This window comes from Camelina sativa, chromosome 6 (assembly GCF_030686135.1).
Source record: "Camelina sativa cultivar CO46 ecotype springtype chromosome 6, ASM3068613v1".
Taxonomy (NCBI): Eukaryota; Viridiplantae; Streptophyta; class Magnoliopsida; order Brassicales; family Brassicaceae; genus Camelina; species Camelina sativa.
The window spans coordinates 21993351-22018001 of record NC_141885.1 but is presented as its reverse complement, the minus strand read 5'-3'; the positions used below and the strand labels follow the sequence as shown (position 1 = coordinate 22018001).

Sequence of the window (24651 nt, the reverse complement as noted above, 5' to 3'; positions counted from 1 at the left end):
CAATCATTAAGTGAGACATACCGTCAAATTCGAATTCATCATTATGGTCGTGTGTTTATTATACTTACCATATTAGCTACGCATGTTTTAGATTGTTGTAATTCGAATATAAAGCATTTAAAATCATCATATGTTATTTACTAATGACATCAAGCACACCCATCGTCCAGTCCACACGTTACATAAGCATCATATGAAGCTTTTCTCGGTTCATGTTCCTTTCAGTTCCTCACGGAGCTACAACTCTCTTTCCTCCACTTGGAAAGAGTCAAAGAGTTACGTGATTTTTTCATACACATTTAATTATAAGGAACAACAAAAATCAAACTTCTCCTGCAAAATCATACCTTTCCCTTTTCATCTCCTCCACCAACAAACCAAACAACGAACCGAAATCTTCCCTGTCACACTGTAAAAAATCGCTTCCGGCAAGAAACTCCGTTATCTTACCGTCGATCGTAATCCAGCTGCATCCTGGTGTCTTAACGACGCCTCTGTCTCTCATCAACGCCCTCATCTTCGCAGACTCATCCCACATCTTCATATCAGCTAATACCTTTGACGAGATTACATAGTTTCCTGCGTTTTTCGCCTCCTTCATCTCCATCAACATCCTCATCGCCTTCTCTCTCACTGTAACATCTTTTCTCTTATGACATGCTCCAAGGATCGCTGCTAACATGATCTCATCAGGCTTCCCAGGAAACCTCTCCATGAACTCCCAAGCCTCTTCTAACAGCCCCACACGAGACAGGAGATCGATTATGTTTGTGTAATGCTCGATCTTTGGGACCAACCCGAACACAGAACTCATCTGTTGGAAATACCGACATCCCTGATCGACCAAACCGGCGTGCACACAAGCAGAGAGCACTCCTATGAATGTAACATCACTTGGAGGAACTGACATTCGATCAAACAGCAAAAGAGCTTCTTCAGCGTGTCCTCGATGCGCATAAGCGCTTATCATAGCGTTCCAAGTGGCTTCGTTTTTCACTGGCATGGCTTCAAATACTCTCAGAGCTTCCTCTACGCGTCCACACTTTCCGTACATGTCGACTAGTCCTGTAGCCACATAGATGTTGTGTTGCAAGGCAACTTCTGAAGCGTAGGTCTCAATTCGTTTGCCTAATTCAAGAGCTCCAACTGAACCACAAGCAGACAGAACTGTAGACAACGTGCCCGCGTCTGGGGAAACTCCGTTTTTTTCCATCTCATCAAACAGTTTAAAAGCTTCACTTGACTTCCCATTTTGTGAGTATCTGATAAAGAAACAACCGAAATGGTCCAAATTAACGGATTAAAGAATCATGCTTTATCTGGAGTATAGTGTCGAACAATGACTTACACAGTGATCATAGCATTCCAAGCAACACGATCCTTGTTAACCATTTGATTGAAAACCCTTCTGGCAGAATCCAAATCACCGCATTTTCCATACATACTGATCAACTTAGATCCAAGAAACGTGCTTAACCCAATCTTCTTGGTGATTGTCATCTCCTCCAGCAATCTACCAGTTCTCAAATCCCCTAAATGCGCACAAGCACCCAACACACTCACCAACGTCCTCTCATCTGGTTCAAATCCTTCCTCCTCCATCTTCCTAAACAAATCCATAGCGTCTCTCGCATGACCCGCTTCAGAATACCCAGAGATCATCGAGTTCCAAGACACCGTAACTCTCTCAGTAATTTCATCGAACACCTTCCGGGCATAACCCACTAAACCACATTTGGCATACATGATAATCAAAGAATGATTTATATGAACGTCTCTTTCCAACCCGACTTTGAACAACGAGGAATGAACAGATCTACCAACCCCTATCTCCTCAAGCTTCCCACAAGCGATGAAAACGAAATTATAAGTGAAATTATCAGGCTTTAACCCAGAGAACTTCATGCGGCGATACAGAGACAGAGCAGCTCCGTGATCATGCCAAGTGTTAGTCAAGCCACGGATCATGTAATTGAAAGAGTGGTTGTTGGGTTCTTCCGTGACGGATAAGAGAAAAGAAGCGTAACTCAAGTCCCCAAGCTCGACGGCCCTGGGGATCAAGAAATTGGGTTTCTCGACGGAGTGAAGCGTCATCTGGGTTTGAATCTCTCGCAATTGGTTGACGGAGATGCATTTTTTCAACAGGAATATAAAGTCCCTCTCAAGATCGCCGCATCCGCGTCGTGCTTCCTCGAATTGTTTAGGTTTGAATTGAGAAATTTGGCGGCAAATGGAGAACGCTAGTTTCTCTGGTTTGATGAGCATTTGCAGTTAACTCACATGTGACAGACACTAACTGAATTAATAATACAGGTTTTAGGTTCTGTTTCGGATATGGGTTTGGGTTAAGGTTCGGATTCGGGTTTAATTCGTTTTTTTAAGTCGACCTCATGAAATTAGTTTAATCACATGTAATAAAGCTTATGGATTTGATCCCAGATAATTCTAACATTTCATAAACTAATAGTTCAACTAGCATTATCCTATGAGTAAGCTGCACAATAAGCAATTCTTTTATTAAGTTGGTGCGTGTATGTCATGTAAATCCTAAACCAACAAAACTGGAGACACACATAAAACAGCAGGTATCCTAACCGAGAGAACTAGAGCTGGTTTTGACTGTTTCTTAACATCAAATAACATTATCTATTGGGCGTCGACATGTGCGTCTTTTGCTCTTCAAAACCATCTGCTGCAATTAAGCAGTATTTGAGCTTTTATTTTATTTAAAAGAAAATTATACACCAAATAAGCAAATGATGCTTTAGCAAGTTGCTAAAAAAAGCAAAGTTTGACTTTGGTTCACTTTGTTTTCTTTCTTATTTGGTTTTGGGTAGAGGAAACTATAAAAAGACATAAACCTCTTTATGATCTTTCCAAACACAAAACTTCAAACATCAATCAAAGCTTTACAGTCTCTTTTCCTTCTTTCTATTTCTTAGATTGAGTAGACAAAATATAACAAAAAGACAAATGGATGACATATCAGTGACCAAAAGCAATCATGGTAATGTTGTTGTGCTCAACATCCAAGATTCTTCTGTTGCAGACACTTCTAACCAAAAAGAGTCATCATTCTCGCCATTGATTTCTGTCCATTTCTTGCAAAAGGTTAGTAAATTGGTGAACAACAGCTTAATTCACTCTTCAAAGCTTCTCTTTTACTCCATAGGCTTTTCATGTTTTCGTGTTAACTGGTGAACAATTTTGATCTGCAGCTTATAACAGAACTCGTGGGAACTTATTACCTGATATTTGCGGGTTGTGCCGCTATTGCTGTGAATGCTCAACACCACAACGTAGTGACTCTTGTGGGCATTGCAGTAGTTTGGGGTATAGTGATTATGGTTCTTGTTTACTGTCTCGGCCACATCTCGGCACATTTCAATCCCGCTGTCACTCTTGCCTTAGCATCTTCCAAAAGATTCCCTCTGTATCAAGTCCCGGCCTACATAACTGTTCAAGTCATCGGATCAACCTTGGCCTCTGCGACTCTGCGTCTTCTGTTTGATTTGAACAACGATGTGTGCAGCAAGAAGCATGATGTCTTCCTCGGCGCATCTCCCTCTGGGTCTGATCTCCAAGCATTCGTTATGGAGTTCATCATTACCGGCTTCCTCATGTTAGTCGTCTGTGCCGTCACAACCTCCAAGAGAACAGTAAGCGATCAATAAGCAACAACATTTCTTGATCAAATGATATATATAAAGTTCAATCCTAACATTGATAAATCTTGCAGACTAAGGAACTAGAGGGGTTAATCATTGGGGCAGCCGTCACACTTAATGTTATCTTTGCCGGGTAATTTTCGCTTTTCCCCCTCAATCTCTCTGCAAGCAAAAAAATTTCAGTGGTAAGAAATTTTTGGCTAACCAATGGGAACAATCCAAATTTTCATTTTACAGAGAGGTATCAGGAGCATCGATGAATCCAGCAAGAAGCATAGGGCCTGCACTAGTGTGGGGATGTTACAAAGGAATCTGGATATACTTGCTAGCTCCAACACTTGGTGCTGTCTCTGGGGCCTTGATTCATAAAATGTTACCGTCTATACAGATCGCAGAGCCTGAGTTCTCCAAGACAGGGTCTTCTCATAAACGAGTTACCGATCTTCCTCTGTGATTATGTAGATAAATCTTTAAGGTCAATCCTCATTCTTGTATCTTCAAACCTGTTCACTGCTCTTCATTCTCATTGTAACAAAACATCATCAACACAAATTGGTTGTAAAGTAAAGCATATGTGTAATGTGTAAGTAAACTGTAAATAAAATGAGAAGTTTGTATCTTTGTGACTCTCAAGAATAATTCAAGACCATATATATTGACAATTTGACTTTGATTAGCAGACAAGATATTACAATTTTGATTGAGAAACGCTATGGAACACTTATGAAGAAGCTAAAGTTACAGTAAGTGTAATTACTGTTATAACCACCAGTGAACCAGCCAGATCGTCAAGATTGGAGTTCTTGTTGATGGAATGTGTTCTATCTTTGTTGTGTTCTCTGGCTTGTTCTTGGGATGATCAGCTGTATGAAGCAAACCAAGGCGAAAAACAATTCCATAATGAACAAAATCATGCTGATCCACACGAATAGAGTTCTCCTCCAGTTCCATATGAACCTTTTGAAGAAAGGAAGTTCAGATTCAAGCAACAGAGATGCATCGTAAATCTCTGGAATACCTGCTCCAAGACGAAACTCTGCACGTTGTTCAATCATTATCTTCAAGCAAGCAGTAGTACTAATGTCCTTTTCGACAAAGCCTTTGAGCTTCAAGTCCAAGGTTTGGATTTCAGAGACATAGCCAGTGACAAGCGGAGCAATCTTTAGGAAAGTCTGGACAAGACGTATAGGCTCGCTTCTGAATCTTATCATACATGGCCGCCTTGAACTAGCAAGTATTTGACCACTAGCGGATAAAAAGTCCACTCGAAGCTGAAACATCCCAAGATTTTTGTTGTACTCGGACTCAGGAAATGTCATCGAGACAGTGATTACTGTCTTATCCTTCAAGCCTCTGATCTTCTCGGTTTCGATACTCGAATCACTTGCCACACCAGCACATGAGCTTAAGGGCACATAAGCTTCTGGACTACTCTTAGTGTAATCAAAATTCAAGCTCTCTTTGATTACAAGTGGTTCATGAGCCAAATGAGTTATCACAAACCCGCTAATCATAAACGCAGAGACCAACAAGGCAAACAACATGATCCCCACGTAAACAGCCCACAATAAACCCCATGCTAACCTACGCACAACCTCCAACACAAGCTTATCATCTTCTAACCCCGAGTCACATAACTCTACAATCCTAGATACTAAAAAGCGTCTACCACGCCTCACTGTTCCATAGGGATCAGAAACAAAGCTCAAGCAGCTATGAATTAACAATGGAGGAAACCTTATAAAGCTAATCATCAAACTAACTTGAAACCCGATTGACCTGATCACTAGTCCTGTCAAAGACCAATCCGTAGAAGTAGGTTCCGGTCTAATATAATACTCACCACGTTCATCATTCAAGGTGGTTGCTGTAAACGGGTCAACCCGACCCGATTCAATTACTTCAAAGTCTTCTCCTTTTACCGGAACTGGGTCGATTAGGCTGCTTCCGGAGTCAGTTGCATCGGCATCGCTCTCAATTGTTCCGAAATTTCCTAAAGAAAGCTCGTCATTGTCTCCCACGGTGCTCGGTTTCGCGGAAGATTCCAATGTAGCAGAAGAGGAAGAAGATGAATCCGTATCCATAGCCAACCTTCGGCGGTGGAGATTTGCGGCGGGAGGCGAATTGTGGTTGTCGTCTGATGATGATGATAATGATGATGATTCTGATTCCATTGATTAAAACATGCAAAAGAACAAAACTTGATGATGAAGGAAAGCTTCTAACTATAGCTTAAAAAAGAGACAACACAAACCCTCTCACTACACAGTCTCCTAAAAACAGCTTGATACCGTCGTGTTGTCGGCTTAAACCACGGTGGTTGCCTCTTCAGTTGGTGGGCTTTAATTGGGCCTGAACTTCGTTGTGGGCTCCTCAACACGATACTCCAAAGTTTTGTAGTCTAAAAGTTGACTTTTCGTTTAAGATTTTTGATTGCAATATTGTGGGAAGCTGCTCGAAGGAGAGATTGAGAGATAGAAGGAGAACAGAGTATCCTAGACGTCAGACCCTAATGTTTATGTATATGACTTGCACGTCAGGACTATCTGAGTTTTTAATTTTTTTTTAATTAATACTATGTCAGGGACCTCAACGTTGTTTCCTTCAGCCCATGTGTGTCTCATATCTGCTTTACCTTCTGTATCCAGTTAGTCCTGATGAGTCCATTCTTTTAGATAGCTCATACCAGCCTACTTTCATCTCCTTCTCTGTAATTTCTTTGAAGTTTATTACAACAAGCCATCTCAGATATATTATATGAGAGGAAGACCATGTTGACATTTAACCAATCGAATCTTGTGGAGTAAAATGGCAAAGTCACCATTGTTACAGTGACAAACTATTTTGTTGAGTATTCATTGTTTTGTTTCGAGCATTGATTGAGACGCTAAATATTGAACTACTTTTTCCAACTCATATATATACTGGGAAAGAAACATTCAGTCATATTCTAGAAAGTTGCTAAAAAAAAATTAATGAGGTTGAGGAGATGATAGGTTTTGAAGAACCATAGAGCTTACCAGTAATCTCCGCAGGAGCAGACACCGTTTCTGTAATGGTGGAATCTCTTTTCATCTCGCTGTATCAGTGTTCTGCCAGTGATCTCTGAGATCATCTTAAATGTATTGTGGCTATCAACGCAGGTGCGGATGTTTTTCATAACAGTTACATCTCTCCGAGCATGTGATTTAAGCAATGCGTAAGCTACGGCGAGCTTGGTGCATCCAAGAAGAAGTTGTTCCTCTTTTTCCTCTTCTTCCACTGTTTCATAACAAACTCGAATCGCAGGGACAAAACCCATATCTAACATGTGCGCTTTCAAACTCCTCAGTGCAGCAACGATTTTGTCACCCTCTGGATGTGAAGTATCTCCTTCTTTAAAATCAGGTGGCGAAGCCATCATCCGCTCTTTTATCGTCATCCGACGACGTCGCAGTTCCTTTATTTCCTCCTTTGCAGCGTCTGATGCTTTTTCTGCTACAAGACCTGCATTTGACTCTTTCTTCATTCTAGTGGCATCTAGTTTCTTCGCTAACTCAGCAAACCTGTCTCCTAGCTCTAAATCTCCATGAATCCAACAAAGATTCATCAGCGGATCCACAACCAGAATACATTTCGATCAGCGTGTGGTAAGTACTAACATCTAAAGGAGTGATGAAGTCATGAACAAGCCTAGCTTCTTCCAAAGCCTCTGCTTCACCGCATAGTTTAGCTAACCCTAAAAGCCTAGGCGAATCCACAACATGTCCCTCGTCCTCCAATGTCTCAACAACTTCAATGGCTTCTTTAAATTTCCCTTCTTTACAAAAAGCATCAAATGACTCAATCGTCGCGGATTGATCATCATTAGCCATCTGAGCAAGTGAAGAAACACTTCTCCATTTAATAAAGCTTCGATTTTGAAAAGTAGTGTGCCGTGTTAAGAGGTTATGACGACGAGAGGAGGTGAGTATCGTCTTTGTGATGTGAGTATGAGACTGGGCTAGTGAATTGAAGCAACGGCTTGATGAAGAACTCTGCGTCGCCAACCAAAACTTGGGTTTTGAGAATTTGAGAACTCTGCTGCTCATTATTATTCTCACCATCACTTTTTTTTTTTTTACGTTCAACAACAGTGGCTGATGATCTTAAATCCAAAAATCCCGTGAGGCCGTCAAAGTGAACCCTAATCTTTTGATTAAACCCTAATTAGTAGTATCTCAAAATATTTTGAGGATGACAAAAAGGTTTAAAATGTGTTAGTTTTAAAAAAAAAAACTAAAATATCAACTATGTCATATATATATTAAAAAAAAATTTGTATCCAATTAGTTTATATATACTATTAAAAGTGATGATGTGTTTGCTAGTAAATCTATATATACATTTTTAAACACATTTAGCATGCCATTAAAATTAATTATTAATTTGTTTTTATTTAATTAATTAATATTAAGTTTTGATTTTTGGAAACAAGATTTTCTATTCTAATAAAATTTCTAAAACAATAGGAACCACTCCCTTTAACATTAAGTATTAAAATTATAATTAATTTAATTAATATTAAATTTCCAATTTTCCAAAACAATATTTTCTCCATACAGACATTTTCTAAACAATCGGTCTAATCAATAAACGACAATGTTTTTAAAACCAGACCGGAAGGTGAACCAGAAGTCTTTCGGGTTGTTGGGTCAATTAGTCGGACCGGTTGAACCACGGGTGAATTAGTTTATTAGTTTGTTTACATTTTATGAATATAACATCTATTTTTCTATAAATATATGAACAAAACATACATAGTTAAATATTAGCAGTGGATATAACATTCCTACTTTTAGTACACGCAGGAATTCTATACTATTAACAAAATACTTTCTAATTTCCACTAACTAATATATCTATATTTTTTAAAAATACAAATTAAATATTAATTATATATATAGTTAATCTATAAAATAAATTACATTCTGTTATAAAAAAATAGTCTCGTGGTGTACCGCGGGTCAATATCTAGTTTCGTGTATTAAGATCGAGTTACGTACATCGAGGCGGACCCAACAATGTGTTTTGAGTAGCGGTTGCAAAAAAAAATATGCTAAAAAAAATGTTTCTTCGGAGTATCGGACTGTTAAAAGAGTATCTATGTTAAAAGAGTGCATATCCCATACCAGTACTGGTCCACTGGACATTAACTCTAATCTCTATCTTTCATAGTTTTGTCATTTTTGTTGAAGATTGATCAAACCCCATCAGTTACATTTTTCAAAATCCACACAAATTTAGTTTTCTTTAATCAAGCTGCATACAGAGGCAACATTTCTTTTAAAGGTTTTAGACATCATTTATATAGTTTTGGGTCGGTTCTGCCTCTCAAGAAACAGTAATTGACCCATTGTTTGCTGAAAATTCCTTCACATCTGAAGAAGACTCAATTCGGCTTGTAGCTTTCTTGACCTATAGAGTAAATGAACAAATTAGAAACAATCAAAGTCGCAGCACGAAAGCATTGTAAGTTGTAATTAAAAAAAGGATTTACTATATACAGTTTCTTACCTCTTCATCCCAATTTGTAAAAAAGGTGATGAGGGAAAGACATAGACCTTGAACGACGAGTGCACATATAATTCCCAACCAAAGCCCCTTCAAATCAAAATTTGTGGTGTTGTTAATATATGTTAAACTTTGTAATAAGTTGACTGGAGCTAAATGAGTTAAAGAGAGAATTATGAGTTGGGTCATAAAATTTACCCGACCACCGACGTGAAAGTGAAAACCAAGTAACAAACCGAACGGAACTCCGACAAGATAATATGATCCAAGGTTCACGAACGCTCCTATCTTCTGCCATCCATATCCTCTAGCAACCCCTTTTAACCGGAAAAAAAAATATACAATAAACAAACAACATAACCGGTTTCAACCGAGTTCCAAAACCAGAATGGTGCTTGCAGCTAGGGTAGTTTGCATTTACTTGCATGCAAAGAAAGCTTTGAGTAGTATAGAAATTTGAGTGAAGATATAACCTGAAAGAACGCTTTGGAAGCTGTCTAGGGAGTGACCTAAGGCAAGAATCGGCAACATCGAGGCTACATGTCTGACTACTTCCGGGTCATTACTGTAAGCGAATCCCCAGACCTTCCGTATCAGTATCAAAACCGATCCAACTAGTATACTTTCTACAACGGAAAAGCTCAGGACCACGCGAACGGCAAGTTTTGCCCCTTTCGGATTCCCTGCTCCTAACTCATTTGACACCCTTGTGCTGCGGATTTGGAAACTTAACGGTGATATTGAGGTTATACATAATTTGGTTATATTATATTACTAGTCTTATTACTGACCTTGCGGCGCCACTTAGGCCAAACGGGATCATCCAGACTGTTCCTGATGTATTAAGGCTGCATATATTTTCTTATCAAATTCAGTCACTAGATAATAACTCTATTTGGTTTCTGAATTATGACAAAGAGATAAAAATATTCACTAGTGTACGTAACAAATGTATTGTTCTTACCAGATTGCAAGAACAGAAGTTTCTAGAACCGGGTTCGGAAGAAGTCCTGACGAGAGCACCAAAAGCTCAAAGGACCACATCTCTAAGCTGCTCAAAACAACATCACCAAAATAAAATAAAATAAAGGTACTTTACATGGATACTAATTAAGAGAAGCCAGATTTACCAAATCTCAACTAGGTCTAGATATAGATACTGATGCCTTGATGGTAGGCATTTTGTTTTCGGACTTACCAAACCATCATTGCAGAAGGAATAGCTAGCTTCATAAAAGGGATGATATCACGCCGAGCCTCCTTAGAGAAACCGGTCCAGGTCAGTGAGCACGAAGGCGAAAACTTGACGTAACACGACAAGAGAATAACATTAAGCCAGTACGATATGGCATTCGCCACAGCAGCTCCTTTAAACCCTAAACCAGACTTCAATACCAAGAGCCAACAGATGATCACGTGAAGACAAGTGGTGACTCCAGAAGAGATCACAACAGGAAACACATTGTTCTGCGCCTGCAAAAACCTGTTGACACATTGAAGAGGACCGTAGGCGAAGATGCTAGGGATTATGAATCTGGCGTAAGAGCCAGATAGGTGTGAAATAGATTTGTCTTGGCCGAAGAAGACGAGGAAGTGCTCTGTGTTGGCCCAAATGATGGAAAGAGGAACAGAGAAAAGTGTAAGAACAAGCATTGCTCTTTGCATCTGTATGCCTAACAGTCCGTACATTTTTGATCCGTACGACTGGCCACAAACTGTGTCCAACGCACTAGCTGTTCCCATCTGTTCAAAGGTGAATAGTTTTATGATCAGATTTCTTGCATGACAAGTAAACGCTCAGAATTATCAATTGATTGTAAATTTGGACTGTCTATATCATTACTTTTTATGTAGACATGTGGGGGTAGCAGAAATGAACAAAAGCATGATTTGTTTTTCCAAAAATGTATTTTGTGGTAATTTTGAAAAAAAAACTAAATATGGTATTTTCCGAAAAAAAAAACTATTTTTAAAGGTATATATATATATTTTATAATACAGGAGAAAATAATATCACCCAATCAACCGTAAACTGTATGTTTAAAAATAAGTAAATTATTATACTTGCTTAAGCAGATTTTAAGTATAAGGGTTCTAGAGAATTTTGATTTTATCCGTTTAGACCATAGATACCCGAACTACCGGTAAATCTTTAATAAAAATTATTTCATCTAAATAACTTTGTAGTAAAAGAGTAGAATGATATGATATATATATATATATAGAGAGAGAGAGAGAGAGAGCGAGGAGGATTCATAGAAGAATAAAACTGACGAGGAATGTGAAGCCGGTGACGGAGGCGAAAGAGGTGGCAATGGAGGCGGCGGAGAGAGATAGAGAGCCAAGATGTCCTACGAACATGACTGAGATTATTTGTAGAGAAAACTGAAGAAGACTCACTGCAATTAGTGGCCCAGACAAGAGTAGCTGCTTCTTCACTTCCTCCTTTACTAATCTACTTCTCTTCTCTTTCTCTCCTATCAGAGGCCACGACAACGTATCCTCTCTCTCCTCTCTCATCATTGCTTTGTTTCAGAGAGGGTGAGCAAAGCACTTGTCTCTCTTATCCTTGTCTTTTGGGGCTTCGCGTTTTGATGGATTAGTGTGTTTTTATTGTCTTTTTAAGGTTAAGGAGACAATAAAGAAAAAAAGAAAAAAAAAAGGGCTATAGAGTAGACAATTACATGTGACCTTATGTGTCTACGTGTCTCTATTACAGTGGGAACTTCCATAAAAGTTTATAGGGAGATGAAGCCATCTCACCATTGGTGGTGCCTTGGTGGCATCTTTTTGTTACCAATTAATGAAAGTAATGCATGTTACGTCCGGATGGTAGTTTTGTTCTTTTTTTATCTAGTTGGTAAAAATATTAGGCGGTGTTAGACATAGAAGAGTTCGTATACGTTAAAGACTGGAAAATACGTTAAAGACTGGAAAATTACGCGAGTTTCTCTTATTTATGTATGTGATGTATCGTTACAGGAAATCATCAGAATGCATTTCTAATATGTGTTGTGACTGTGATATAACTACGACGTGAAAATTGTTGTTTTAAGTGTCTAAGCCAAAAATTAGTGATGCATATCCGATCCGTTCGTAAACATTAATAACAAACTTCAAACGATATTTTGTATATAAAGTTCGATCGACTTATAAGAAAATTCCTTAAGAACTTGATTAAGTCCTACGTTGGTGATCTAGTAATTGGAAGCAACAAAGTCTCGCTTTGAGAACTAAATTTAAGACTATTACTATATATGCATAAGGATTGGGTATTTCTCATTGGCATCAAAGTCTCTAGTCTCTAGAACTAAGAAAATAGGTTCTATCTTTTCTAGTGAAAATTATGCTTCCGAACATTGCTTATACTACAAGATTGCCTTGAGATAATTGGTCACCAACCAACCAAAAAGAAAGATCCTATCAAGAAAGAAGAAAAAGAACAAAGAACAAAGAACAAAGAGCTGAGGGTGAGCGGTGTTTGTGAATTGAAAATTAGCGGCGTGTGTTTACTTTTTATCGTTAAAGATGGTTGATGATGTGATTGTGGGATATCATCAGTGTGTTCTGTGTGTATTTTTCACAACAAATAAAAAAAAAAAAAAAAAAAAAAAAGTATAAAGATATGGTTTAGCTAAAATTCAGAGGAAGCATCATCCCACATCAAAGGCAAACCTTAAACTGATTTCAAAACTATGTTCTTGCTGTGTTAGTTCCCTAGTGACAAAAGAAAAAGATCCTCTAGGAGTTCAATCCTTGTTTAACATGTTACAAAACTCTATTGATGCTACTAACGAGTAGACCCTGATCCTCTAGGAGTTCATTTCCGGTTATAGACCCTGGTCCCCCAGAAATGAATTTGACATGGACAGACTATGGACAACCTGCCCATTCTCACAGTTACGAGCATCATGCTAGTAGATGATGTCTCTCAGTTATGCGGGTAATATGTATTAAAATTTGCGACTGTCATGCTAGTAATTATGTCTTCAATAAATAAGGGAAGGACGTATCCCGATGTTGCTCATAACTACTCTGGTTGAGATGGAACAAATGAAAAGAACAATCCGGAACTGACGTTGATAAAATTTCTCTCTTTGATGTATCAGCTCTGAAAACCATAATTCAAAACCTGATTACAATATGACATGGACAAAGGTCTTTAAAGTTTCAGCAGTCAAAAATGTGCTTTCTAAATAAGCTATTGTTTGTCTGATATCTTAAAACATGGGTGAGGAGCCTATGCCACTTGTTTACTTGTTTTTCTTCTTCCCAGCAGATTTCTTTTGACCACTCCTCTTGAATTTTTTGAACTTGGTAGTTGCAAGTGCTTCTGCAGTACTCTTCCCTTCCATCCTCTTTGCCATCTTGACCACACTTGACATACCTCTGACTGCAACTGCCCGCTGCTCTGGTCTACGGCTCATCATCTTGCGATCAAGTGGCCAGTATGCATACGGTTCAACCTTATCTTTCCTCCTAAGATCACCACTTGCCTTTTTGCTTGCATACTCTTTTCCTGTGTAAGAGTATCCAGACTCTGACTTCATCCGCTTTTGGTTCTTCCTGGATGAGTTTCCAGAGAAACGGCTACCTTTGCTACTTTTGGCATCTGAATCTGCATCAGATATTTCCTTCCTTTTAGCCCTCCCTCCTTCACGAATGACTAGCCGCCCTTCCTCATCAAACTCTGCTTCTTCATCCGAGTCATCTTCCCGTTTGCGAAATTCACTTGACCGAAGAGCTAATCTCGTTTTGTACCGATCCATTAAGTCAAGCGGTTCATCATCCGACTCATCCACTTCAAGATGACTCTGGTTCCGACTTTTCTTGGATCTGTAATACGTCGCTAACATGTTAGTTTATAGATCCAAAAGCATAGCAAGACAAGATCATTGCCAAAATGTGTAAATAACAACCAACCTTAAAACGGATGCCTTGAATTTTAATAAAGAGGAAGCCTTGCTACGGCCATGAGACTCTGCATCCATGTCGTCTCCATCGCTGTCCTCGTATTCATCATCAAAATCAGAAAATATCTTGGTATCATTCCACCGGCTAACCCTGGAAGACACAAATCAAAAAACAAATTAGTACTTGACCACTCAGACACTTCTATGAGACCATCTGTCGATTGAGTTGGTAAGGTACTTTGATGAAGTATCTTTTGAATGCTGCGATTTACTTATGTCAGAACCAGCTGCATATTTTTTCTCTTTACGTTCCTTGATCTGAGATGAACCAAGACAAAATGTATGAGTGTATAACATAACAGAGGCACTGCAATGTAGACAACTTTGAACATTATTAACCTTTCGTATGTTCGTCAGGAGTTTCATATGTTCCTCAGGCATGACAGACCTGACAGCTTCCGTGCCACATTTCTTAATGAGCATCTCCAACAGAAGCCTCACCTAAATTATACCAACATGACTCTTCAAAAAGGGGCAAGAATCCGCAGAATCAAATCCTATATATATCCTGCCGCTAAGTAACAAAGTATATACACTAGAAAGCTCAACAAGTATAAATGTGTGCGTCCAAGTTGTGTGAGATGTGAAATTCACATTTTAGTTACCAAAGATGTCATGTTGGGCATACTGTATAGAAAGTGGGTATTAGAAACACACCTTTGCTTTGAAAAGGTTTTTCGTTCCTTCTGGCCACTTTAATAAGCCTTCAACCATGCTTTTTAAGTTTGCGTGTAGTCCTTCAACGGGTGATTTAGCCACCAAAACCTTCAACAAGCCTAAATTTGCCTGTTTCCAAAAATAGATTGGTTGTATGTTTAAGGAAAACAGTTCAGTATGTCTGTCTCACTGATAAACAAGTGAGACGAATGGCTAACATGCAGCAACATAAAGATGTGGCCTCTTGAAAGGGAAGATAGGTTACTTACTTTTGTAATTTCTTTATTTTTTCTCTGGAGGAGAAGAAATGTTGAAGGAAGCAAATTGTAAGCACTAGCTATGAGATCGGAGAACTCATATGTCAAACGAGCTACACCCTTGACAGCAGCACTAATCATCTGAGGTTTTTCCCCAGCTAAGCAACCAACCACCTGCGACGTTTATAGCAGAGGTCTACAATCAATCTTGATGCAAAAAGGAAAAACTAAGATCCTGAAAGAATATTATTACAATGATTAGATTATACATACCATATTGAAGTACCCATGCAATTGCTCATTGTCTCCACCATTTTCCTCATCTGCATATGCATGACCAATCTGAACAAGCACGTCATAGGCTCTGGTTCTTGTTTTTTTATTTACCTGCATAAACAACAGCGACCTGAATAATGATATTTATACGATCATAGTTTGACACAATCAGTTTCAAGCAATGGTTCGTACCTCCTTTAAAGCAAGTATAACTTCGGGTAGGAAAGAAGAAACAATGTCTTTTCTCTCCTTTAAATCATCCTGTACGGGCAAACAAATCATCAGAATCTAAGATAACTATCTTCCCCAGATAATTCTAAAACCTACACAATAGTCATCATACATTTAGTCATAATACAAATAAATTATATAAGGTTTAGTATCTTACAGTCCTTGATGCATGAGCTAACAGGAAGTATAAACAATCAAGTTTATGGCGCTTGGCAGAGACATGGCATAGATTGTGCATCAGGTTAAGCAACTCCTCGAGGTTCTTTGAAACAAATCCATCAGAACTCTGGCACCAGATGCATTTGTAACCAAACGCATTAGTCAAGATTTGTTAGTAAATGAGAGAGCTGAGTTTATTGGTTTACAAGGACCTTAAGACACAACATCAGTGATGTACTGTTTAACATAAGGTAAGCATATATTATGGACAAACAAAATATTATCATGCCATCCAGGCGATGAAGATTTAGACACTTAGTGAATATAGAACCAGTCAGCTATGCACAAAAGGAATAAATATACATGCCCAAATCGAAGATTGTAATCTTAAGGCAGGCAAGGAAAGTAATACCTTCAAGATGATTGAAAGAACTTTGTACGCTTTCTTCTGAATTAGGCCCTTAGGATCCTGCAGTTACAATCCATATTAGTATATACCCATCGTTCTTACAATTCAATAAAAAAACTCATCTTCATGTAAGAGATAAATCACAGCCACACCAAGAACAATAAATCGTTCAATACAATAGATCAATTTACAAACCTGCAATGCAGGCTTCAGAGAACTAAATATGGTATCAACTTCTTGACCATCCAAACCAGGTAAAAGTGAAACTAATAGATCAAACAACCTTGCCCTGAAATGAAATGCAGATTATAGGGTCAATATTGGCAGTAGCAACTAAGCAACTAGAAACACAAATTGGAAAACAGTACCTTGAGTTGGAAGAAGAATTTTTGTCTGTGGTGTTATCAACGTCCATCCCACTAACAGAGCTTTCATCTTGTGCAATGTCAGTTTTGGTAGCCTCTAAAAGCTCTCGCAGAGTCTTGAAAAGTAGCTTCGAAACAGTCTTTTTCTCCGCTATAGAAGCCAAGTTGCCTATCGCAGACTGAAAGTAGACAAGAACAGTTATTATAACACAAAGACGAACAAGTTCTGGTGACATTTAACTAAGTGATATTAAATTGCAACCCATCATTTTATGATGTAAGGCAAGTGAGTACCCTTCCCTCGAAGGTTGTTAATTACCTGAAGAGAACCGCCATCATCTTTGCCAGATTCATGAAATATCCTTGACAAAAGATCCAATAATTTCGGAGCACACAACCGCAAAACTTTCAAATTAGCTGCTGCATGCTGTGAATCATAACGAGCTACTGCTCGTTGCATAGCAGGACTAGCTTCATTAATAGATATTTCTTTCCCCTCAACAACTTCCTTATTCTGTTGAATCAGAATATTCAAACTGGCGCATATAATTCCACGGGTCTCAGCCTGTGTTTGAAGAACTCCACATAATATTCGCCCCAGATCGGCAAAACTCTCCACAGTATCCACGGGATAATTACAGAATGAAGGTAACAAAGCCCATAATGAATATACGAGAGAATCAACACTCCAGGATGCTCCAGGAAGACCTTGTAGCTTGAGCTGTCATCACCAACAACTAGCAAATATTAAAAAATATAAAAACAAGAATATATCAAACAGCAGGATACAATAAAAATTACCTGTTGAGCTTTTTGGCTCATTGTTTCTATCATTCTAAAAATAGTCTCTGTGAAGAAACTCAGGCGTCCTCCAACTGTGTACTGCTTCAAGATTGGGAAGAGCCAAACTTTTACCTCAGACAGATCACTAGCTTCAAGGTTTAAACGTACAACGCTCAAAAATGTTTCAGGCCCCATAGCACCAACGGCTGATCCTACACATACATGCAACTAGAGATCGCCAACAAAGATAACATCAGTCAGGACATTACAGAACATGACTAACAGAGGCAAGACCTAATACATCGACATGATTGCATCATCTCGAATCATAGAATCATTCTTTCTAACCAAATATGAGAGCACCTCCACATAACAGTACAGATATTTCATGTATCGAACTGCTGTACTAACAGCACAAGATCCCCACCAAGTCAACAAAAAGCAGAAAAAAGTTTACAAAGGAACTGTAGCCAAAAGATCAAGCATTTTGAGACTTCAATATGAAATCAAAGCAGGCCAATACGTATCGACATAGTTGCATATGCACGCAGCATTTCATTTCTTCGTACAAATCACCATATAAGTAGCCTAATATCATTACTGACGTTCTATCGTAAAGACTATTATATTTCTGCAACGATGCAGACAAAATACTATATAGTCATCAGCTGAACTTCGGGTCCAATGATGAAGCCAAGAAAAGAGATTGCAAATGACATCACTATCATTTCTAATGTAAAATAGAATCCAGCAGATGATCATTACACTCCAGGAAAAAAAAAGTACAGTTACCTGCTTCCGATAAGGAAAGCCTTCATCAGGTAAATCTTGCATATCTGATAAGTCCTCGAGGGTCTTCCTCAGAAAATATGGAGAATCGTCACCTGAAAATTGTGTGAAAGGATTAGCAAATAACTGGGCCAAATAACTCCCTAAAGGCACAAGAGTCAGAATCTCAGAAAGGAATAATATTCAACAAGAAACAAATGAAAAGTCAAGAGTAAAAATAATAGTTACCTAATTTATCGAACATCGCTGAAACAATTTGAAAAGCCATATCCCAGACTGCATGAAACCTGTAATCAAGCAAGCTCTCAACCGTTGCACACAGCTTTTCAATGACTGTTGGACTAGACATCCTTGCATTCAAGTTTGAATTCCGGATTCCGTTGACACCTTCTCTGATCAACCTTTCGTCAATGCATGAAAATATCAAACTCTTCAATGCATCAGTTGCTGCAAAGATTGCCTCCTCGTGTTCAGATGCAAGAATATCTGCCAAAAGAAGCACAAAAATCATGTAAACGGTAGGATAAACCACATTGATAAGAGCAGTGTGTTCGAGAAATTCTGAAACCGAAAAAGCAGAATGAAGCAGATACAACAGCATACCTTTCAGACCATTGAACACAGAAGGAAGTTTAACCACACAAAGATCTCTGTTTATGGAAAAAGTCCTAGTAATCCCAACTTTCAACAAACGTGCTGTAAAGGTCATGGTATCAGCAGATGTTTCATGTCCAGAGAACAGTCCAGCTGCAAGCGACAGCACTTCGACCAGCGCCTCAACTGGAACGTCGGCGGTTGGATTGAGACAAAGTGCATTTAAAGAGTCTATCACTGGCCTTGTAATGTATGGATCGCGCAGAATCATCAGCACCTGAAAGCCCTCAATCAGAGTAGCAATGTGCTGTTGAGACATCAAGGCCAAGCACTCTTTTAGAGTGGTCAGAATGTAAAGCACTTGCTTCGCTCCCCTGGCTCCTTCTGAAGAACCCAATTCCGAGTGATGGGCAAGGTCTAAACATCCCTGGAACATTTCTGCAATTGCTCCACTGACTGATTGCCAGGCCTGTGTTCCATGGGATTTCAGCAGGACATCACGGAGACCCGAGTTTGCTAGCTTTCTTACCTGGATTTAAAAGAAGAAAATCATCAAAGTCTGACGCAGAACCAAATCATCAGCACCTGTGTATTTTTAAATTTACCTTTCCATCTGAATGGATTACAAAACTCAGCAAGATGCTGCAGGAATTAGAGAATTCGTTCCCCATAATGGACTCAACAGTTGTGAGAAGGTGAACCAAACACTTCAATCCCGACATCAAGCACTCAGGCGTGGCTGATTCTAGATCCAGAACGTCAAGGACAAGACGCAAAGCCAACCCATTCCTACTCAGTATTCCTGCTGAGACTTTAGGGAACACAAGGGAAAGGATAACAACATGTGGCTGGACGACATCCAAAGACGGTTGACCATCACCCGACAAGATGCTGTTCAGCGAACTGCATGTGGCCGCAAAGTAAGCAACAGGTGTCCGACTATGATTATCTTCAGCCAGAGTTTTTGATAATTCCTCGATGACGGCACATAGATGTTCATGGTCTGGTCGTTTCGACTGGGTTAAACGAGAGCGCATGTACTCCCCAAAATCTTCTGAAACAGGCAGGTCAGGTTCTGAGGGTGTGAGGGACATCCTGGTTTCAATGTCAACACATAATGATTCCATAATTAGGTTCCGTTTCCTTGACTAATCCAATTGAATTCTCTACAAATATAATAGAACCGGGAACAATTAAGCTACTCAAATCACTTTACTTCAAGACTTACACAAATGGAGCTTGTAAGTGTGAAAATGGAGCTTTCTGAGATATTGATGAGATAAGAAAAAATATAAGAACACAAAGAAAGAGAATTTTAACGCAATACTATGCAATCTTCGTACTTATCATAACAATTCGAAATTGACTACAGAACATATTAATAAAAACTAAATCTAGGCAAAATTCTATAAGACCAAAGCGAGACTGAAGCGTTTCAAGAGTGAAATACAAACTCAAAAAAAATAAACTTTAGGGTTGAAGAAGCAATAAAACAAAACAGATAGAGAGAATTAAAGCTTCACAATTTAGATTGAATCTAATCACAAGGAGAAGATTTTTACGGTTTTTTGGGTTTTCTAACCTGAAAACAGGGAAGGAGAAGAAGAATCGATGAGGAGCGACCGCGAGAGACTGCTGAAGTTTTTTATGTTGGCGCTAATGAAAGGTGAAGCCTTTTAGGGTTCTCACAAACAAACAAACAAGAAAAAAAAAAAAAAAAAACCAGGGTTTAAGGTTTCATACCAAAAGAAAAATCAATTTTTTGTCCGGTTTTGAGATTGGTTTAACAGTTAAAATTAGGAACCAAATGCTAACCAGATTTCGGTTCAACCGGTTAATCCGACCAACATGGTCTAGATTCATAAATGTTCCATTTTGAGAGTCCTTAAACAAAATCTCCCTTACACACACGCACACACAAAGATATACTTTTGCTTTACAAAGACATGGCACAATTACATAAGAGTTATGTAGTGAGTTTCGATCAACCAATAGGTTATTTCAATCTTCTGTGAGTCTCTCTCCACGGATCAAACTTTAAATTACAGATATTGACAATATGTAATTTGCAAGCTCACTTGGAGTTCCTCTTGGCTACAAGTCTTTTGTAAAACTTGCTTGTGCGGAAGAACAATACAGAAGCAACCAAAGAGCCGAAGACAGCCACAGAAGCCATGATCATAAACGATGTCCTGAAACATTGACTTCCAAAGCAAGAATTGTCATCCTCAGAAGCCACCTTGTCATAGAAGTAACCTATCACTTTCACAGAGAGTAAGTACGACCCGATGGGGCCTGCAATCGAGATCGTGAAGTAAATCGTTCCCATATGCCGGATCCCAAATATCTCTGACGTGATTGTTGGCATGAGCGACCATTGCGAACCGTAAGCCATACCGATCAAAACCGAACCAAAATAGAGACTTCCTTGTAAACCAGAGGCCACTACGATGTGGCCTACAGCCATAATACCTAGAGTTATGGCCATGAAGACAGGTCTTGGCCAGCTATGTTTGTGTAAGAATATGTCTGAGACAAAACCTGCCCCGAACCGGCCTAGAAAGTTCCATATGCTCCAGAGAGAGACCAGAGAATTGAGTTGAACCGGGGAGTAGTGAAGAGACTCACCTATCTGTCTCATGTTGTTTATAGTCGCGAATCCGGAACCCATCCCACATAGCATTGCCACGAAGAGTAGCCAAAAGTTCACTGTGCTCATTGCTTCCAGTATGTTTGAGTCTTCAACAACAACATGATCTCCATCTGCACAAATTTGCATGTAAAACAGTCAGTGTTCTGTTCTCATTCTGTTTAGTACTATGATGACATTGGGTGCCTAATCCAATTTTTTGGCAAGGATAGGGCACTCACCCAGGAATTTTTTCAAACTAGGGTCGAGCAAGGCAGATGTGTCGAGAACAGGAGGACGATCCAGAGGAGAAAGTGTCTGAGTTTCTTCGCGTAGGGCTCTCACCGCAACCAAGAGAGGAGAGGCCAGCAAAAAGAGCACAAGGATGAAGGAGAAAATCTGCATTGACCGTGATAAACCGAGAACATTTTCAACCGTTATAATGACCATGAGATAGGCGGCTATGATCAAAGAGATCACAGAGAGACCATTCAAGTGTTTCTTCTCACTCGTGGTCACCGTTTCATACACTCTTACAAATGGCATAGTCAAGAAGATGACAAACGTTGGTACTACAGCCAGGAGAAGAATGAAAGTAGCAGGGTTACCTTCGCCCCCGCAGACCGCGTGGTACAACTGAATCAAAATTGCTCCACTTAGTCCTAGAAATCCCTGAAGTGAACACATTTAGAGAAAAATGAGTCAGTTTTTTTGGATATGCAATCATTTAATCATACATCAAACTGAGAGTATACAACAAAAGACTCAAGTGAAACAGACTAATCACCATCTATGATGCAAACAAATCTGGATTCAAAGATGAGATCCTCCAAATCAAAGCTACAGAACCTAATCTCCAAATCAAAGCTAGAGAAGCTAAGCTCCAAAATCAAAATTTGAAACTTTCTTTTGTATTGGTCATGTAAACAGTAAAGGTCTAATTTTTCATTTCAAAATGAGATTCTACTTGAGAAAGACTCCTAAAACACACACAAGACTGAGTCGAATCGAATGGCGTGATTGAGTTTCCAACTTCGCCCAAATTGATGATTCATTAACAAAGTTACAATCTTTATTACCTGCATAATGCCAACAGCAGTCCCACCGTAATGAGAAAAGTTCCGAGCAGCCGTGACAACATTAGCCGTATTAAAAAACGGCAACGAGTGACCAGCCAAGAACACGAACAAACACATGAGCGGCACAGGCGGTGGTGCAATCAACCCAACAACCGAAGCCCAGATAAAAAAGAACCCAATAAACCACTGAACCAACCCAACGAAAACCACAACCCAAGGACCACCACGACCGTGTAGCTTAGAAGTCATGGTCGTGTAAAGGTATCCGGAGATGATACCAAAGGTACCACCAATGTCTTTGAAGACAGAAACGAAATCAAGAGTAGATTGGTCATAAGATTGAGATGATTTAAGGATAGAAGAGTATATAGCGAATGTGTATGTAGCTCCGCTGAAGCTTTGAATCCATATGCTCGCTGCTGCTGCTACCCACTTCGTGTTTATTCTCTCCATTTTTCGAAATTGAAAGCTTTCTTTTTTTTTTTTTTTACGAATGTTTATACTACTAGCCAACTCCAGCTGTATATAGCCAAATCTCAAGTCTGAAACTGATGATGTCAAATGAAGAAGTATTCAACCGCCCTTTGGACATCGTGATCACCGATCGAGACTGAGTTAAAGAAAATTTTGATTAGCCTTTTTAATTATGTGTTGCTCTTGCGGTATCTAAAAGGTACATCATTGGAGTTAAGATTAATCATATCTAAACACCAATTTAATAATACAGTACTTATCCTTCCGACCAACAAAAAAAAATACAGTACTTTATCCTTTTATGTATTCAACTGAGAGAATCAAATATTAGAATTTAGAAACAAACATTTTATTGCGGATAAGCTCCTATATTGTTCTTATTTATCTTGGTATTCTGATAAGGACATGTTGTTCCATAGTTTAGCAACTTTAAGCTTATCATTTATAGTGTGTTTCCTGTATAAATACTCTTCTTATGAATGTGAATAAAACAAGTTGGTTTGATATCAAAACTCTACATGGTTCACAGCTAAGATCTGTTTATAAAAAAAAAAAAAAAAAATCTTCTTCTCGTTTTTTTTTTTCTCTTATTGTTTGTTTCTTGCATGTCAAGCTACAATGGTAAACGAAAAAGAAAGTAGTGCTTCCGCTCTCAAATCTGGGTCTGAAGTACAGCTACCAGATGCACTGGTGGTGTCTCTTTATACTTTGTCTAGTTCCGACGACCCCGAGGCTATGATCTCGTCTATTTTGTTAACCGGTGATAACTACAATGAGTGGGCAACGGAGATGCTCAACGCTCTCCAAACCAAACGAAAAACTGGTTTCATCAATAGAGCAATTGTACAACCAGCTCGTGATGATCCTAACTATGATAATTGATTGACGGTGAACTTGATGATTGTTGGGTGGCTACGAACCTCTATTGAACCTAAGGTTCGATCTACCGTTACTTTCATTACCAATTCTCATCACATGTGGTCGGATTTGAAGCAACGTTTCTCAGTGGGAAACAAGGTGCATGTTCACCAAATTCGAGGTCAGCTTGCCTCATGTCGTCAAGAGGGACAATCCGTCATAGATTACTATGGTAGGTTGTGTTTGTTGTGAGAAGAATATCAACTCTACAAGCCGATCATTGTGTGTTCTTGTGGCTTCTGTACCTGTGGAGCAACCTCTGCTCCATCTAAGGAGAGGGAAAAAGAGAAGATTCATCAGTTTGTGTTGGGACTTGATGAGTCCAGATATGGTGGTCTTTGTATTACTCTCGTCGTTATGGATCCCCTACCTTCTCTTGGTGAGATTTATAGCAGAAAGATACGTGAAGAGCAGAGGTTGTCCTATGTTCGTGCTCGTGAACAAAAGGAAGAGGCAGTGGGTTTCCTTGCTCATACTGATGTTTCTGGTGGAAATAGACCTGACTCTATCTTAAACAAGGGACGCCTCTCGTGTTCTCATTGTGGACGTACCGGTCATGAGAAGCGCGATTGTTGGCAATTGGTTGGTTTTCCGGACTGGTGGACAGAACGGAACGAGAAGGGTCCCAGTGGTCGTGGTACAAGTGGTCGAGGAAGAGGTGGTCGTGGTTCTAGTCCTGCCGGTGGCGGTCGTGGACGCGGTTAGACTGTTGTTGCTCATGCTACAAGCTCCAACTCCTTTGCTTTTCCTGAATTTACACATGATCATCTTCGCGCCTTGACTCAGCTTCTTCAAGAGAAATCCACCAATGCCAATCCAAGTCCTACGAATTCCGACAAGTTGTCTGGTATGCTTAAT

At 39.2% G+C, this 24651-nt stretch overlaps 6 protein-coding genes and 2 pseudogenes across 8 annotated transcripts in view; 2 read left to right on the top strand and 6 right to left on the bottom strand.

Annotated features, from left to right (window-relative positions):
• LOC104792182 (polyamine oxidase 3) overlaps positions 1–24651 on the top strand; it is a 57608-nt gene that overhangs the window by 10333 nt on the left and 22624 nt on the right. The window lies entirely within an intron of this gene.
• LOC104792195 (pentatricopeptide repeat-containing protein At2g34400) lies at positions 112–2384 on the bottom strand. The gene is made up of 2 exons (XM_087454427.1): positions 1349–2384; positions 112–1262 (listed from the first exon to the last, which is right to left on the bottom strand). Exons 1-2 carry the CDS (start codon positions 2263–2265, stop codon positions 323–325), a joined length of 1857 nt encoding a protein of 618 aa, XP_087310553.1. The 5' UTR covers positions 2266–2384; the 3' UTR covers positions 112–322.
• LOC104792194 (aquaporin NIP2-1) lies at positions 2449–4287 on the top strand. Its single transcript, XM_010518282.2, has 4 exons — positions 2449–3111; positions 3219–3659; positions 3740–3801; positions 3906–4287. Exons 1-4 carry the CDS (start codon positions 2974–2976, stop codon positions 4120–4122), a joined length of 858 nt encoding a protein of 285 aa, XP_010516584.1. The 5' UTR covers positions 2449–2973; the 3' UTR covers positions 4123–4287.
• On the bottom strand, positions 4305–5929 carry LOC104792192 (seipin-3 pseudogene; annotated as a pseudogene).
• Positions 6684–7753, bottom strand: LOC104792191 (pentatricopeptide repeat-containing protein At2g34370, mitochondrial pseudogene; annotated as a pseudogene).
• On the bottom strand, positions 8865–11806 carry LOC104792190 (protein DETOXIFICATION 15-like). The gene is made up of 8 exons (XM_010518280.3): positions 11475–11806; positions 10399–10943; positions 10165–10251; positions 9992–10048; positions 9674–9912; positions 9399–9517; positions 9204–9290; positions 8865–9104 (listed from the first exon to the last, which is right to left on the bottom strand). The coding sequence occupies exons 1-8, from the start codon at positions 11721–11723 to the stop codon at positions 9021–9023; spliced, it is 1467 nt and encodes a 488-aa protein (XP_010516582.1). The 5' UTR covers positions 11724–11806; the 3' UTR covers positions 8865–9020.
• LOC104792189 (uncharacterized) lies at positions 13280–20415 on the bottom strand. Of its 3 annotated transcripts, XM_087454426.1 has the most exons (20): positions 20276–20415; positions 19922–19956; positions 19299–19788; positions 18703–19222; positions 18328–18585; positions 18103–18194; positions 17329–17538; positions 16847–17248; positions 16531–16706; positions 16358–16451; positions 16166–16222; positions 15752–15880; positions 15556–15624; positions 15361–15474; positions 15100–15261; positions 14831–14959; positions 14513–14614; positions 14352–14431; positions 14124–14264; positions 13280–14036 (listed from the first exon to the last, which is right to left on the bottom strand). In XM_087454426.1, the coding sequence occupies exons 3-20, from the start codon at positions 19785–19787 to the stop codon at positions 13454–13456; spliced, it is 3807 nt and encodes a 1268-aa protein (XP_087310552.1). In that variant the 5' UTR covers position 19788; positions 19922–19956; positions 20276–20415; the 3' UTR covers positions 13280–13453. The 3 variants fall into 3 exon arrangements, with proteins under 3 accessions (XP_087310552.1, XP_087310551.1, XP_087310550.1); XM_087454425.1 differs by lacking the exon at positions 19922–19956; XM_087454424.1 differs by lacking the exons at positions 19922–19956; positions 20276–20415 and having other exon boundaries at positions 19299–19853.
• Positions 20513–23163, bottom strand: LOC104792188 (protein NUCLEAR FUSION DEFECTIVE 4). Its single transcript, XM_010518278.3, has 3 exons — positions 22402–23163; positions 21565–21994; positions 20513–21456 (listed from the first exon to the last, which is right to left on the bottom strand). The coding sequence occupies exons 1-3, from the start codon at positions 22852–22854 to the stop codon at positions 20768–20770; spliced, it is 1572 nt and encodes a 523-aa protein (XP_010516580.1). The 5' UTR covers positions 22855–23163; the 3' UTR covers positions 20513–20767.

Bases quoted from the DNA above. Each gene is read 5' to 3' on its own strand.
- LOC104792195 (XM_087454427.1), bottom strand. From the start codon at position 2,265: ATGCTCATCAAACCAGAGAAACTAGCGTTCTCCATTTGCCGCCAAATT. The intron at 1,263-1,348 runs GTAAGTCATTGT...TTTCTTTATCAG, and splicing joins TGGAATGCTATGATCACTGT to ATACTCACAAAATGGGAAGT.
- LOC104792194 (XM_010518282.2), top strand. From the start codon at position 2,974: ATGGATGACATATCAGTGACCAAAAGCAATCATGGTAATGTTGTTGTG. The intron at 3,660-3,739 runs GTAAGCGATCAA...TAAATCTTGCAG, and splicing joins TCACAACCTCCAAGAGAACA to ACTAAGGAACTAGAGGGGTT. The intron at 3,802-3,905 runs GTAATTTTCGCT...TTCATTTTACAG, and splicing joins CTTAATGTTATCTTTGCCGG to AGAGGTATCAGGAGCATCGA.
- LOC104792190 (XM_010518280.3), bottom strand. From the start codon at position 11,723: ATGATGAGAGAGGAGAGAGAGGATACGTTGTCGTGGCCTCTGATAGGA. The intron at 10,944-11,474 runs GTCAGTTTTATT...ACCTTTGAACAG, and splicing joins TCACCGGCTTCACATTCCTC to ATGGGAACAGCTAGTGCGTT. The intron at 9,291-9,398 runs GTAAATTTTATG...TTTGATTTGAAG, and splicing joins ACTTTCACGTCGGTGGTCGG to GGGCTTTGGTTGGGAATTAT.
- LOC104792189 (XM_087454424.1), bottom strand. From the start codon at position 19,820: ATGGAATCATTATGTGTTGACATTGAAACCAGGATGTCCCTCACACCC. The intron at 15,475-15,555 runs GTACGAACCATT...TTGTTTATGCAG, and splicing joins TTATACTTGCTTTAAAGGAG to GTAAATAAAAAAACAAGAAC. The intron at 14,037-14,123 runs GTTGGTTGTTAT...GACGTATTACAG, and splicing joins TTCAAGGCATCCGTTTTAAG to ATCCAAGAAAAGTCGGAACC.
- LOC104792188 (XM_010518278.3), bottom strand. From the start codon at position 22,854: ATGGAGAGAATAAACACGAAGTGGGTAGCAGCAGCAGCGAGCATATGG. The intron at 21,995-22,401 runs GTAATAAAGATT...TGTTCACTTCAG, and splicing joins CTGCTGTTGGCATTATGCAG to GGATTTCTAGGACTAAGTGG. The intron at 21,457-21,564 runs GTGAGTGCCCTA...AAATTTGTGCAG, and splicing joins TAGTTTGAAAAAATTCCTGG to ATGGAGATCATGTTGTTGTT.